Source organism: Penicillium roqueforti (assembly GCF_015533775.1).
Source record: "Penicillium roqueforti strain LCP96 04111 chromosome Unknown scaffold_06, whole genome shotgun sequence".
Taxonomy (NCBI): Eukaryota; Fungi; Ascomycota; class Eurotiomycetes; order Eurotiales; family Aspergillaceae; genus Penicillium; species Penicillium roqueforti.
The window spans coordinates 91,886-106,913 of NW_024067570.1; the positions used below are offsets into that span (position 1 = coordinate 91,886).

The 15,028-nt window shown below is 52.2% G+C and overlaps 5 protein-coding genes across 5 annotated transcripts; 4 read left to right on the forward strand and 1 right to left on the reverse strand.

Moving 5' to 3' along the window:
* Window positions 1-504: 504 nt before the first annotated feature.
* On the reverse strand, window positions 505-1,251 carry LCP9604111_3557 (putative NlpC/P60-like cell-wall peptidase; the record flags this gene model as incomplete). Its single annotated transcript, XM_039071158.1, has 1 exon — window positions 505-1,251. The coding sequence occupies one exon, from the start codon at window positions 1,249-1,251 to the stop codon at window positions 505-507; it is 747 nt and encodes a 248-aa protein (XP_038930220.1).
* Window positions 1,252-4,058: 2,807 nt separating this feature from the next.
* On the forward strand, window positions 4,059-6,632 carry LCP9604111_3558 (uncharacterized protein; the record flags this gene model as incomplete). Its single annotated transcript, XM_039071159.1, has 1 exon — window positions 4,059-6,632. One exon carries the CDS (start codon window positions 4,059-4,061, stop codon window positions 6,630-6,632), a length of 2,574 nt encoding a protein of 857 aa, XP_038930221.1.
* A 587-nt stretch (window positions 6,633-7,219) lies between these two features.
* On the forward strand, window positions 7,220-10,294 carry LCP9604111_3559 (uncharacterized protein; the record flags this gene model as incomplete). The annotated part of the gene is made up of 1 exon (XM_039071160.1): window positions 7,220-10,294. One exon carries the CDS (start codon window positions 7,220-7,222, stop codon window positions 10,292-10,294), a length of 3,075 nt encoding a protein of 1,024 aa, XP_038930222.1.
* Window positions 10,295-10,523: 229 nt separating this feature from the next.
* Window positions 10,524-11,086, forward strand: LCP9604111_3560 (uncharacterized protein; the record flags this gene model as incomplete). Its single annotated transcript, XM_039071162.1, has 3 exons — window positions 10,524-10,636; window positions 10,871-10,914; window positions 11,010-11,086. 3 exons carry the CDS (start codon window positions 10,524-10,526, stop codon window positions 11,084-11,086), a joined length of 234 nt encoding a protein of 77 aa, XP_038930223.1.
* A 43-nt stretch (window positions 11,087-11,129) lies between these two features.
* Window positions 11,130-14,474, forward strand: kgd1 (alpha-ketoglutarate dehydrogenase KGD1; the record flags this gene model as incomplete). The annotated part of the gene is made up of 3 exons (XM_039071163.1): window positions 11,130-11,351; window positions 11,467-13,511; window positions 13,568-14,474. The coding sequence occupies 3 exons, from the start codon at window positions 11,130-11,132 to the stop codon at window positions 14,472-14,474; spliced, it is 3,174 nt and encodes a 1,057-aa protein (XP_038930224.1).
* Between the last annotated feature and the right edge of the window lie 554 nt (window positions 14,475-15,028).

The window sequence follows — 15,028 nt, forward strand, 5'->3', positions numbered from 1 at the left end:
CGTAGCCGAGGACACATAGATTTGATTAAAGAATCATCATCATTGCTTTGAAGAGTACGTTCCTAACAACTTTTTGTCTGGACCTGTCCAGATTCTACGGTAGCATTGTCCTGCCATACAGTGTTATTGGCCAGGTTATATCGGAACAAAAAGTGAGAATAAAAAGGACGAAGAGAGGAAAAATGGAAACCCATTTGTGCGTCTTCGATCAAACCATGCAAATAGGATTTACTCGCTTACGCTCGCCTACGCGGTAGGAAGGAAAGTTCTCCTTCCTAGGCAAGAACAGCAAGTACTACCAACCGATCCTTTAAGATAGTAACAGACAGGAGTATATCAACTTCATCTTTTCTTCGTTTTCTGCCTAGCTGATCTGCTCACAAATTCATCTGAAGCTATTCATATCCCTCCGCTTACCCAACCACCGCAGCCGTCGCAAGCACTTATACACGCACCAAAATTGGTTACATCACCGTTCAACCCCAAAATGCTACAAGCTCCAGCTTAGTCCACAACGTGGATGTACCTGTAGGGCTTGGCCGTGAAACTTCCAACCTTCCAACCAACAGGGCGCCTGTACGCAACGCAGCCGTACGTACCGCGGCACTCAAGCGTATTGTACTCCTTCTTGGAACTGTCGGCCCACGAAGTGAACAGAGTGACATGGCCAGCAGCACCGCCAGTACCAGCGCCTAGGGTTCCAACAAAGTCACCAGGCCGGAGGTCGCTCCACGAGATGGACTTGGCAATATCCGGGAGGCTCACGGTGTTATATCCTGGCGCATACGCATGGAAAGCCATGCTGACGAAGCCCGAGCAGTCTGTGCGGTATTTGCGGCCTTGGGGGTCCGGGTATTCGGCGTTCATGGAGTATGGGATGTGGCGGGAGACCCAGAACTGACCGCGGGAAATGATCTCCTTGCGACTGATCTTGCCCTTGTAGGAAGAGCTGCCGGTGCCAGAGCTGCCACCGTTACAGTCCTTGGTGACCATGCTGTTTGAGCCGGTCTTCACATAGTAGTCGGCAACGTAGCAGCCGTCAGATGTCTTGTCCCAGATAGAGTTTCCCTGAATGTTTTCGCCATAAGTCTGGCATGTGATCTTGACATCGGCACCTTTTTTGTATGTCGTGACAACTGCATTGCTCGTCGAGGGACCAGTACGGCAGTTGGCAACACTGGCAGTGATGGCGTACGCATTGGCAACAGAGAAAGCCGCAGCTAGGGTCAGAGCCAAGTTTGTGAATCGCATAATGGCGAGTTAGGAAAGTAGGCAAATCCTGCGTGTTTTTCTGAGGACTTCGTTTCCTTTCAATGATGCGTTCGAGGATAGAGCTTTGAATTGATACGAGAGACGATGAAACTTTGAATGTCTTTGAATTTGTAACCAGAATATTGTGCATCAGGCCGGGCTAGGATACTTATACCTTGACTGATGCGTGGATCTTTACCAGGTGCTGATCAACGTGGAACTGAGCGCCGCGGAGAATTTGTTAAAATTAGGCCTTCTTCGTTTCATTTTCTCGTAATACGATGAAGATGCTGAATATCAACCGTACTCTGGGGCTAAAACGATGGTCTGTATGAAAAGTCCGGGGCGAATACGACGTGAGGTCTGAAAGATCCAGATATGTTACCAAAAATAGTCCCGTTTCTTCACCTTGGCCTCGAGCTATACGAGCCACATGTATACGAGCCACATGGGCGATCGGCGAAACAAACGGCGAATTGAGGATGAAAACACGAGATTGCTTGGCAGACAGCCGGGATGAACACGCTGTCCTAGAATATGTATATTCTATCCTTTGGGTATCAAGAGCTCGTACCATATTTCAATTCTCCACATTCTACTGCCCCCACCAGAAGAACAGGGAAGCGAGAACTTCTTGATCTTTGCAAAAAAGAAGAAAGAGTAATTTATGCTGCAACGGATGCAGCAGGGGTACCGACACGGCCTGCCTACAAACAGGGCGAAAGCAAAGTCGTTCACTAGGAGTAGTAGACCACAAGTTACAACATTATCGTCGAACCCTCACCTAGTGGGACTTGAAGAAAGCACTAATAATATGCTGAATTAGCACTATTTCAGGGTAGTGATACAAAAACCTCCTCATTGCGCTTAACCAAGCTACATCACGGTCGAGTCTAGTAGTTGTTGATGTCCCTATTAATATGTCGACTCTTCTTCTTCTTTGGCTCTAGGTCCGAGTCTGAGTTCAAACTCCATTCCCAACCTCTCCTTGCCGTATGGTTCGTCTCGTAACGTCGCTATTTGATCTGTCCCAGGGGGGAAGTCCGACTCGAATATCGGCTCCCCGGCCCCCCTCATATTAGCGAGCACGCTTTGCCGAAAGTGCCATCTTAGGAGCTCGTCCGCGACATGGTTTAGGTCGTTTGGATTCCGGCAGATCGGGTCAAGGACTTTTCCATTGATTCTGTAGGAATCTGGTGCAAATGTGACAATCTTATATCTGTCCTGTCTCTTATTCTGCGTAGGGATTTGGTCATTAGGAAACGTACATCAGGGTTGATAGAGAACATATACTGATAAAAACAACCGTGTAGTGTCGCACCCATAAGTAAACCGTTTTGAACAGAGTTAATCTTCGAAACTCCTGTCGTATGGTCCATATTCGTGATCCAACGCCCGAAGTTATACTGAGTCCATAGATTCTCCTTTTCCAGGGGGAATACATGGGCAGCTTGTAGACCATCCCATATATCCCAAGGCTCAAGAAGGTTGATATCGCCGGAAATAACACATCTCCCGTCTCGCTGGCGGACCTCAGTACGAAATGAATCTTCTCGACCCGATTCAGAAAAGCTGATCACGCGAGCAAACCACGGTTCGTCCGTTACCCTGATAGTTCCTAGTCGAACGGTGGTAATTATAACCGTATGCTAGTGATACGTGAAGTCTTACCATCACAGGAAATGACATAGTCGCCAGGGACAACGGAGTTATTTGATGGTGTGATAATTCGATCGGAGGCCCGATGCTTTATCGTGAGATTCTCCGCCTGAACTAGCAACACGCTCCGGAGAATCCAGATCAGGTTAGCGTCGGTTATGGAACCAGCTTGGTAGAAACCTCCTAGGAGGTCGTTGGACGCGTTGTAGAAATGGACATTGCGCCATCTGCTCCTGTCCCTGCTTGGCATGATGAGTAGTTGATTGGAAAAGATGCAGATCTCATAAGTGATTGACAAGGTGATAGGAAAGAGGACAGGATAGACGATGTATGAGGTAGGTATGCGATAAGATAATGCTATCAGCACGTGACCGGTGCCAGTTGGATTGGAGCCATTGAACTTGACAGGTCACGCGACCCGAGTCTCCAACCCTAATCGATGTATTCTCACTGGTCAGACCTAGCAAGGTAAACCTCGAAAGCAATTTAACTCGCAATTTAACTCATGGAAAAAAGTTGAGGCCGCGATATCTGTTGATGGTCTGATTGGTCCGGGGTTGTCAAGTCCTCTAGCTCAGATGCAGATACACCTCGGGATTGCCTCTTTGGGTTTCCTTTTGATGCATGTTCCCGGGAAGCCTGTAGAAAGGCAGCGAAGTAGAGGAATGGCGGGGGGTTAAGGGGTTGCCTGAGACACTCCTTATACTTCTTATACCGAGTATTCCGGACTCCTTATATAGATATAGGGAAACGCCAAGACCTCTAGAGCAGAGTGGAGAGTCGAATCCGCCTGACTCGGCGCGCAGAACGTGTTGACTGGTCTAAGACACGGACGCAGAGGCCCCTTAGTGGCTTTGGATTCCTTGCTTTTGGGGGACTTTTAGGAGGAAATTGCATCGATATATTATTAGCATGGAGTTACTAGCTCAGTTGGCATTCCAGGGCAAATTATTGTACGACAGCAAACTTCCAAAATTAGCCGCTATCCCCCAGCCCAATTTCCTGGTTTTTCGTTTCTTTCCCTACATCTCTTCTGGCTTCGTTTCTTTGTCTGGTATCCCTGGTATTCCGAGTTCCTTTGATCCTGAAATCTTCTTTAATTTGAATCGATCTGAATGGATGGGTAGTCGGTGACTAAGACCTATATTATGGCGTACAACGCCATCGCTCAGCTCGACCACGAGGTGGCTTCTGTCTCTTCCGCTTCCGCTTCGCCCTGTCCCTCGCCCACTCACAAACATGCCTTTGAGCAGCTGCCGCTCGATACTGATCATATCGGGGGCGGAAGCCATCTAGAAACTGCCAAAACTACAGAGAACCCGACTTTCAGTCGATTAGGTTCGATGATCCGCTCCATGACTGCTGCCAGCTACGATGTAGTAGAAGATGATGACTATGACGCCGATCCTTCCCCCGAGGAGCGAGCCAACAGCCTCCGTATCCCACCACTCAATACGACCGCGCGAAATCCTTCTCCGGAGCGCCCCATTCACAGCGCATGCAGTGAGGTTCCCGTACCTCTCAGCCACCCTACCCCGGATTTGCAGTCGATACAAGGAGCCTACAAAGGAAATGTCACGCGGTTGGAGCAAAGCGCGGAGCAGCTGAGCTCGTCCTCCGCGGACATTGAGAGCGAGATCCGTCGCATGGATCAAGAGCAAAAGCGCCGCTCAGTCAGTTCCGCGTCCAATTCAATCCACCGGACTGGTGCATTCTCCCCGGTAGCCACAATTTCCTCCGCCCATGGATCAATTGCGTCGCCCGGGCGTCAGCGCTCCGTATCGGGGGCGCGTCTAGCTCAGCTTGCGGAGCCTGCACATGAAGAGGAGCCTGAAGTGGATGAATTCCCTGGGCTCCCTGATCTCCCACCGGCACAGCCCCTCTTCAATACCCAGAGCGATTACTATTACGACCAATATGTCCCACAAGGAGTTCCCGCAGAGCCGGAGTTGCAGCGCCGGGCCTCGGTCGCATCATTCGATACCTACCAGCAGGCGCGGACACTGTTCACCGACTTTGATGGCGTCCATTTCACACCCTTGGAACCAGGTCGCCAGGTTTCTCTGGAGCAGCCGCCGCTCGCCCGCAACCCGGACCATTACAAGAACCCGCGAGCAGGGGAGAATATGGTGTTTTATCCCGCGCCTGTCCCACGCATGTTGAATCTCCCACCGAAGTTGTCACGCAGGGAAAATATCGACCGGGATAAGCGTCGTACACAAATCGCAGGCGCCATCGCCGCTCAGGATAGAAAGTCAACTGTTGGGCTACCCGACGCCGTCCTAGGAGACTCACGCGATAGCCATAACGATAAACGTAAATCGACAGTGCCACCACATCTCCGTGCCAGTGTATTTTTTGATCAGCCGAGTACATCACTCCAGGTCGAGGTCAAACAACAGTCCGCGGTTGCTACGCTGGAGAGTATTTTGGACGCCTCTGCGAATGCACCCGTTTCGGCTTTCACCGATCACCCATATGCTGGTCAAGTCGGCGCGTTCATCTACAACACGTCAAAACGCAAGACCCTGACAAAAGACCCGACAGTGCACAAGACAAACCGTCTTTCGCGGGCCATCTTTGGCCAGTCTTATAACACTAATAATGTAGAAGAAGATGAGGTCCCCGCCACTTTGCGACATGGCTCGGACGACTCAGATAGAAATGATGATGAGCACGGCCATGAGCGTGGGCCGGAAGGCACTGATGGCGAAAGTGAGGAATCTGAAGACGAGGGGTCTGACGACGCGGATATTATGGATTATGTTGGTCCACCGAATACGCTCATCGCCGAATTGGAATTGCGGAAACATGAGTTGAAGCATCGACGGCGGACAATTGTGCCGGTGCCTTTCCGTGGTATGCGGTCCACTTTATTAGAAATGGACGATATGGTTCAAAAGCAAAGTGATAACCGGCGGCAACGTCCTGTCGCTTTGGCCTGGGAAGGACGGGATGATGACGATGATGTTCCCCTGGCTATGCTGTACCCCGAGAAAACCAACATCGAAGAAGATCGACCTTTGGGGCTGCTAGCGATGCGGCACCAAGAAGAAAATGAGCCTCTGAGTTCACGCCGTGCCAGGTTGCGGGGTGAACCAATCCCGCGGCCGGAGCAACGTCCTGTTACAATGTATGCAGAGCCCCCGGCGCATGTCCCTGAGCCGGCCGCCGAGAGCGAGGATGAAACAGAGGTAGAGACCCTCGCCGAGCGAGTTCAACGGTTGAAGGGACATAAACGCTCGGAGAGTAAGTTCGCCAGCGACTTGATGGCCGAAATTGACACCCGGGCTGGAGTTGCGCCTAAAGAGCCCGAAGAAGTCCCCGTTCCCATCGAGGAAGAGACACTCGCACAACGACGCAGTCGCCTTAGAAAAGAGGCCGCTGCTGCTCCAGCGGCTCCAAAGAACCCGCGAATGCGCCGGAGCATGGCTGCGCTTACACAGGGTCGTCCCTCCCACCTTTCTCGTCAGTCGTCGTATGATGTTTTCAATCAGCGGCCTGTCACCATGTCCCAGTTTGGGAATCGCATGTCCATGCAACAGTTTCCGACACAAATGCGATATCCGCCACCTGTAGGATACCCGATGGCACAACAATATGGGTATCCTATTAACCCTGCGATGATGGGCATGAATGGCGTGGGGTATGCTCCAAACATGGTACCCCCTGGCCCGGTCAAGACTGAGGTGATCGATCGCTGGAGGCAAAGCATTCGTTGAAAGCGTTATCACTTAATTTTTGCTTTATGTTTTGTCCGTTAGCATAGCATATGGCTGTTTGAGCGTGTCATTCTTTTATTTATTTATTTTTCTCGAAGGATATCTACGGAGCCTAGCTGTACGATTTACAGGGGAATAACTGCATACATTTCGGGGAATTTAACCATATGCGCCCAGCTCAGCAAAAAGTCAACATTGAAGACGACAGTAGGGGCAAGAATGTGACGCGATATTGTAGAAAGGCCCAGACACTGCAGCAGGATGGGTGTAACCTCACTTTTAGCCGCGCGTTACTTTGATCTTTGTCTTTTGTATAAATAAACGTAAAAATCGAGATGTTTACTGCAATTTGCTATGGATTACCCCTTCTTTGCGTGCAATCGAGTTTAATAGGCTTACAAAAGCTTGAGGGTTACGAACCTTGGAATCCCACGGGTGGGTTTTGCATCTCCCCACGGTCCAGTTGTCTGTATATGACAGCGTATTTGTTCACCTAGCATATGCAGTTGATAACTGTAATGGACTATTACGCCGCTTGAGCATACGCGCGACTCAACCTGGCGTCGTGAGGGCCTCAAGGAACTGCCATGCCGCCATCTACTGTCTTTTCGTACTGGCGCCGAGACCATCGACGTTCGTCCGCGTCGCCTGCTTCGATCCCCGCGCCCTCACCTGTCAAGGGAGCGAATGGAAGCCCCATTAAAAGCCCTCCCCAACTTCCACAGATTCCGGATACACCGACGCTCACCACTGCCCTCGACGGTCACCCCTCACCCGATGGCCCCTCTTCGAACGAGGCGCCGCTGGACATAGATACCTCCAAGCTGAACATCAGCTCATCCGTCGCGCCGATATCCTCCTCCATTACTCTTGCTCTTCCATCGCCGGCATTTGAAAAAGAGTGTCGTCCTCATTCCAGTCCTGATAACGCCGAGGAAGAACAATTTACAGCCCAGTCGAATAATTCACAACTGTCTGTGACGGGTCTACGGTCCGATCAAGGAGACGCAGAGCCGAATTCCAAATCAAGCTCGCCCTTCCGACGTTCATTCGGCAAGCAGAAACGATCGCCGACTGCGCCAACGGCGTCGGGCCATTTTCGGTTCAGAACCTCGCCGGACGCTTCGCCGGCGGATAAACAAACAATGACACAGAGGGATTTCAAGATGGAGGGTAGCACGACCGTCCGGCGCACTGGGGATCGGGATGTGTCTGTAGAACAGACACATCATAAGTCTGGCAAGGCGATGCTCCATCTCCTGAATCCGATGTCTCTTCTTGCGCGCAGGCGCTCCTCGCAGGTCGTTAGCTCCCGCGCTGAAGATCTCAAAATTAAAAACCGGAATGTTCCGCCGATGCCGGATGACTATGATCCTAGAATTCGTGGAAAGATTGTCCATGACTTCTCGGCGCCTCGGCCTCGCCGCAACCTTTCGGCTCCCCAGCAGGATACACTGAATGGGCCGGATACTTCACCACCGCAAATACCTAGTCAACCACGTGGCGCCAGTTGGAATGACCAGGCGAAACGGCACAGTGATCATTCGCCTGTCTTCAAGGAACATTTCGAGGACCAGAATGTTCTACAGGTGGAAAATAAGGGGTATCTTCAGTCTTCACTTTTAACAGGCCAATCGCAGCCTGATTATGATAGCTCATTGCCGGTCTTTGCGCGGAACTTGCCTTCACATCTACCAGACAGAACTATAGATGGTTCGGACCAGCGTGAGCATGAGGCCGAGGAACCTCCAATATCACCCACAACAATCTCGCATGCTCATCCTCAGCACCCTCAAGACCAAGATACTATTCCTAATGTACCCTTCAACCCCTCGGCCTTGCCGAGACATCTCAAGAGCAATGCGTCCCGATTCAGCTTCGATATGATCGGAGTGGAATCATCTACACAAGAGAGAATGCTAGAAGAGAAGCACAAGGCAAAGGAAGCCTCCCGCAAAATAGAGGATGGGTATTTCGATGACTTCGACGAGGACTTCGATGATGACATGCTGGATGACCTGGATGGTCTGGAAGAAAGGATCCCTGGCGTCAATGCAGATGCCGATGACGATTTCGATGATTTCTCAATTCCGCGAGATATCAACAAGGCCAAGTCCTGGGTTGTCCCGGGGTTGTCACCCATTGTTGCTAGCCCGCTTACTGTTGCTAGCCCGCTCACTGCTGCACTGCCATACCCAAACCAAAACCCATCTTACTCAGCCTCTCGTCTATCCGAGGCCACACAACTAGATCATGGCCCCCAGCAACATCTACCAGAGGAACAGCCGTCCCTAGCTGCTAGAACTGATGCGACATCAAGCCTTCCCGAGGTTCCGGTTGCAAAGCAAGCGGCTCCAATTCTCGACGACGATGATGATCTTTATTTTGATGACGGCGATTTCGGAGATCTTGCTGCCGATAACCAAGATAGTGGATTTGACGAATCTATATTCGATGACGTAACCAGTCATTTATACGAAAGAAAACCGGTCGCTCCCCCTGCAGCACCCATACCAACGGACAGTGCGGCCCCTGACGCCCCTGACGGCCCCGACGGCCCTGATGGGGACGACTCTTCGGGGAAAGAAAGCCCCATGGCAGAAATGGGAGACCAAGCACTGCGGCACATGCCTAGTGTGGCTAGTGACTACCGGGTCACAGGATCAATCAAGCGTGGTCCTCTCGGCGAGCCGATACCAAATATGGGCCCTGTTCGTGCCCATGGTGGAGGTGTGCTCACAGAGCAAAATCTAGATATTTTGCACAATGCTCTAGCTTTCGCAGCCAATGAAGCATCATATAGTAGCCGGATCGAGCGCCAGTTCGGCACGAGCGAAGGATCCGAGGGACAAGACAGCACAGGTCAAATATCGCCGACAATAGACTCGCAACCGGGTCTGATTTCTGATGACAGCCGGGTCGGGCAACCTGCGGATGCCATGGCCTTTGACAACGTCTATGATCAGGTCTACGATGATCAGTTCTACGACGATGACGATGATTCGTATTTTGACGATGCCATCGTTGCTGCTGCTAACGCCGAAGCTCTTGAGAACGACGACGATGGCTTCTACGGTCAAGAGTTCGGCTTCTACGCACACGCAGATGGCACCGGCGCCTCTGAGCTAACCAACGGTGGATACTTCGGTCCGCGACGGGTCGAAGGCATCACACGGAACCACAGCAGCCGCGGGAAATTCCAAGAACCCAGTTTGACCCCTATCACTGAACGGAGCGAATGGAGCACACGGAACTCTATGATTTCCATCAAGGCCCACGGCAGTACGCATCCAAATTCAGCTCTAGCGAGCCCCGGGCTGGCGCAGCTGGTTGACATGGGCAGTCTCGACGATGAGATGACCCTGGGCGCGCTCATGAAGCTACGCCGTGGGGCTTGGGGCGGGAGCAACGGTAGCCTACGCAGCAGTGCAGGTAGTCCCCCACCGCATCCGCTGTCGCCCTCTCACCGCGCCAGCCTCAACGGTGCCGAAGCAAGCCCAACGGTCTCTGAAACGAGGCCTTTCAGCCCCGATGAGGGAGTTTCCAATGGTGTCGGTTATTTCCATGACGACAGTCATCCACGTACTACTTCGCCGTTGTCCGGGCGGCCAGATTCTGAAGAAATTCCCAACAGTGGACCTCAGCGACTCAATGTCTTGTAATATGGTGCCTGACATCCGTAAATCTGGCTCTAACGATCTATTATTTCTCTGCATATGGCCATTGTGCGGTGTGACGATTTCATGAATTATCGACTGTCGGTTCATACGTTAATTTTAATAGCGATCGCAATCTGATAGAAACAAAGCTTGAATTCCGATCCCAACCAGATCTCACAGCCAGAAAAAGACTTGGCGCTGGAAAAGCAGGGAAATCCGGGAAGCCAGGGAGATGTATGTAATCGCAATCACTTCCAGTGCCATTGGGCCGAAAATTCCCGGACAACAGCCCAAAAGCTTTAGCCGGCTACGGAAAGCAGTGGGCATCTTCGGGGCTCTCCCGAGGTTCTGCGTATGAAAGTGGTCGAAAGGGTCGAAAGGGCTAGATAGGTGGCTCCTGCATCGGCTGTAACTCGGGCTGACTCAGCACACCAGCTTCAGCTGCCGTCACACCCGTCATTCTCGGCAGCTCATCCTTTTGCGCTCTTCTCTCGCTTCATCTTTCTTCTACCACTTCCCCTAACTTTATTTTCTTATCTAGAGCGTTGTAGCTCTCTGATGAGTCCCGCGTCTATACAGGTGCTACGGCAATACTAGTCGACACCTGATTTGTGATTTAATTCGTACGTATACTTACGTCCCTTCCTTTCCTCCGTATTCCGGCTTGCTCGCACTACAGGACAACCTGGCAATTCGAGGCTAACACGATAGCATACAGTGAACCTGACTCTGAAACGTCTCTTTGGTCAGAAACACGAACTAGTGTCTTCCCAATTCCCCTCTCCTCTCCTCTAAATTCGAAATACTTTATTGGACCTTGATCCAAGAAAATCCCGCAATGTTCAGAAACAGTGCCTTGAAGGCCACCAACAGCGGCATGCTGCGTGGTGCGACCTCTTCATCATGCCGGCGTTCATTCCACCTCGCCACAGCTGCTCGCAATACGTCAAAAAGCTCCGGCTTCAGCCTGGCCGCCCGTCGGCCTATGGCTGTTGTCGACCGTGCTTTCAACGGTTCCCGGTCCTATGCGGCCTCCTCGGAGGGACCTAGTCAAGGAGTGGTAAGCAACAACAATCCTCATGATCGGTGTCAATCCGATCCGGTTTCCCCGGTAGTTCAAATATATCAACGGGCATTCGACTAATGCGACGGCGCGATCGCTCTTACGTGAACAGGACCCCAACGATTCTTTCCTTACTGGCAGCACTGCCAATTACATCGATGAGATGTACTTGGCATGGAAGAACGACCCCTCGAGTGTTCACATCTCATGGCAGGCGTACTTCAAGAACATGGAAGAGGGCAAAATGCCTATCTCCCAGGCCTTCACTCCTCCCCCTACCCTTGTCCCCACCCCTACCGGTGGTGTTCCCCAGGAAATGCCCGGCCTGGGCCTCCACGCTGGCGCTGACGTCACCAACCACTTGAAGGTCCAGTTGCTCTGCCGCGCCTACCAGGCGCGTGGTCACCACAAGGCCAAGATCGACCCTCTCGGCATTCGCGGAGAGGCCGAGGCCTTTGGCTACGACAAGCCCAAGGAGCTTGAGTTGGACCACTACGGCTTCACTGAGCGTGATTTGGACCAGGAGTTTTCCCTTGGACCCGGTATCTTGCCCCGTTTCATCACCGAAACCCGCAAGACCATGACTCTGCGCGAGATCATCGCCACCTGCGAGAAGATCTACTGTGGCTCTTACGGTGTCGAGTACATTCACATTCCCGACCGCAAGCCCTGCGAGTGGATCCGTGATCGTTTCGAGGTCCCCCAGCCTTACAGCTACTCGGTTGACGACAAGCGTCGCATCCTTGACCGTCTGATCTGGTCTTCCAGCTTCGAGACATTCCTCGCTACCAAGTTCCCCAACGACAAGCGTTTCGGTCTGGAGGGTTGCGAGACCCTGGTTCCCGGTATGAAGGCCTTGATCGATCGCAGCGTCGATTACGGTATCAAGGACATCGTCATTGGTATGCCTCACCGTGGTCGTCTTAACGTTTTGTCCAACGTCGTCCGCAAGCCCAACGAGTCCATCTTCAGCGAGTTCTCCGGCTCTACTGAGCCTTCTGATGAGGGCTCCGGTGATGTCAAGTACCACTTGGGTATGAACTTTGAGCGCCCTACTCCCTCCGGTAAGCGAGTGCAGCTGTCTCTGGTTGCCAACCCCTCTCACCTCGAGGCTGAGGACCCTGTTGTTCTTGGAAAGACCCGTGCTATCCAGCACTACAACAAGGACGAGTCTCACTTCGACACCGCCATGGGTGTTCTGCTGCACGGTGACGCTGCCTTTGCTGGCCAAGGTGTTGTCTACGAGACCATGGGAATGCACTCTCTCCCTGCCTACTCCACCGGTGGTACCATCCACCTTATCGTGAACAATCAGATTGGTTTCACCACCGATCCCCGTTACTCCCGGTCCACCCCCTACTGTTCCGATATTGCCAAGTCCATCGACGCCCCTGTCTTCCACGTGAACGCAGACGATGTTGAGGCTGTCAACTACATCTGCCAGGTCGCTGCCGACTGGCGCGCTGAGTTCAAGAGTGATGTTGTCATTGACATGGTCTGCTACCGTAAGCAGGGTCACAACGAGACTGATCAGCCTTCGTTCACCCAGCCCCTTATGTACAAGCGCATTGCCGCCCAGAAGCCTCAGCTCGACAAGTACGTCGATAAGCTGATTGCCGAGGGTACCTTCACCAAGGAGGACATTGATGAACACAAGAAGTGGGTCTGGGGAATGCTCGCCGACAGCTTCGATCGCAGCGATGACTACCAGCCCACTGGTAAGGAGTGGCTGACCTCCGCTTGGAACAACTTCAAGTCTCCCAAGGAGCTGGCCAATGAGGTCCTGCCTCACCTGCCTACCGCTGTTCCTGCCAAGAACCTACAGCACATTGGTGACCTGATCTCTGGTGACGGTGTTCCCAAGGGCTTCGTGCTCCACCACAATCTCAAGCGTATTTTGGGTGGACGCAAGAAGGCCGTTGACCAGGGCAAGAACATCGATTGGGCCACTGCTGAGGCTCTCGCTTTCGGTTCCCTCGTTGAGGAAGGCTACCACGTCCGTGTCTCCGGTCAGGATGTTGAGCGTGGTACTTTCTCCCAGCGCCACGCAGTCCTGCACGACCAGGAGACTGAGAGCACTTACACCCCCCTTCACCACGTCAGTGAGAACCAGGGAAGCTTCGTCATCTCTAACTCCTCCCTGAGCGAATACGGTTGGTAGGTTTTTGAAGTCGACTTCCCCCGCGTAATAATAATTCTAACATGCAATCTAGTCTCGGCTTCGAGTACGGTTACTCTTTGACCTCCCCCAACGCCCTTGTGATGTGGGAGGCTCAGTTCGGTGATTTCGCCAACAACGCTCAGTGTATCATTGATCAGTTCATCGCCTCTGGTGAATCCAAGTGGCTGCAGCGTTCCGGCCTGGTTGTGTCTCTGCCTCACGGTTATGACGGCCAGGGCCCCGAGCACTCTTCCGGACGTATGGAGCGCTGGCTCCAGCTTTGCAACGAGGAGCCCCGTGTGTTCCCCTCGGCCGACAAGCTGGACCGTCAGCACCAGGACTGCAATATGCAGATCGCCTGCATGACCAGCCCTGCCAACCTGTTCCACATCCTCCGTCGCCAAATCCACCGCCAGTTCCGCAAGCCTCTGGTCATCTTCTTCTCCAAGTCTCTGCTGCGTCACCCCCTTGCCCGCTCTGACATCGAGGCCCTGGAAGGCGAGTCCCACTTCCAGTGGATCATCCCCGATGACGCCGCCGCCATCGACGCCCCCGAGAAGATCGAGCGTGTTATCCTGTGCTCTGGACAGGTCTACGCTGCCTTGATCAAGCACCGCGAGGCCAACAAGATCACCAACACTGCCATCACCCGTGTTGAGCAGCTGCACCCCTTCCCTTGGGCTCAGCTGAAGGAGAACTTGGACAGCTACCCCAACGCTAAGAACATCGTCTGGTGCCAGGAGGAGCCTCTCAACGCCGGTTCCTGGTCATACACCCAGCCCCGTCTTGAAACCCTGCTCAACTCTACCGAGCACCACCACCGCCGCCATGTCCTGTACGCCGGTCGCGCTCCTAGCGCTTCCGTTGCCACCGGTCTCAAGGCCGTCCACCTCAAGGAGGAGCAGGAGTTCCTTGAGGATGCTTTCTCTATTGAACAGGATCACCTGAAGAACGAGTAAATGCCTTTTTAGCGATTTGATCCGACTTCTGTGGATGAGATATTTGGCATCTTGCACCGACACTTGCATTGAGTTGGGTGTCATATATTCATCGGTTTTCCTAGAACCTACCGTGTAATTCGTTGTTGTACTACCTCTTTTTATTGTTCTGATTTCCTTTGTGTGTTAGATGTGTCCTAGGTTCATAGTCATGCTATGCTAGGACAGTCTTTTGGTTGTCCTAATACAAGGTCTCCTTCTATACCTAGATTCACGCTATATGTAAAATACAAAGAATCCTTGACTAGACGCATATTTATTTTCCACTTATAATGTCATCGATTGCATTAATTGTAATTTGTAATGTTCTACAGAGTAAACTTCTAACAAATCACCGTAGCTCACATGCATTGCATTAATTGCATTGATTGTATGCGATGTTCCTGATATGACGTCACCCACATGCTCGGATGATTCAGCAACTGATGCCTGATTAATGCTGCAGGCACCTATATCACCTGATTCGATTGCCAATCGCTCTTCTCCGCACGCAAACTTCAGCAGTAGTTTCTTCT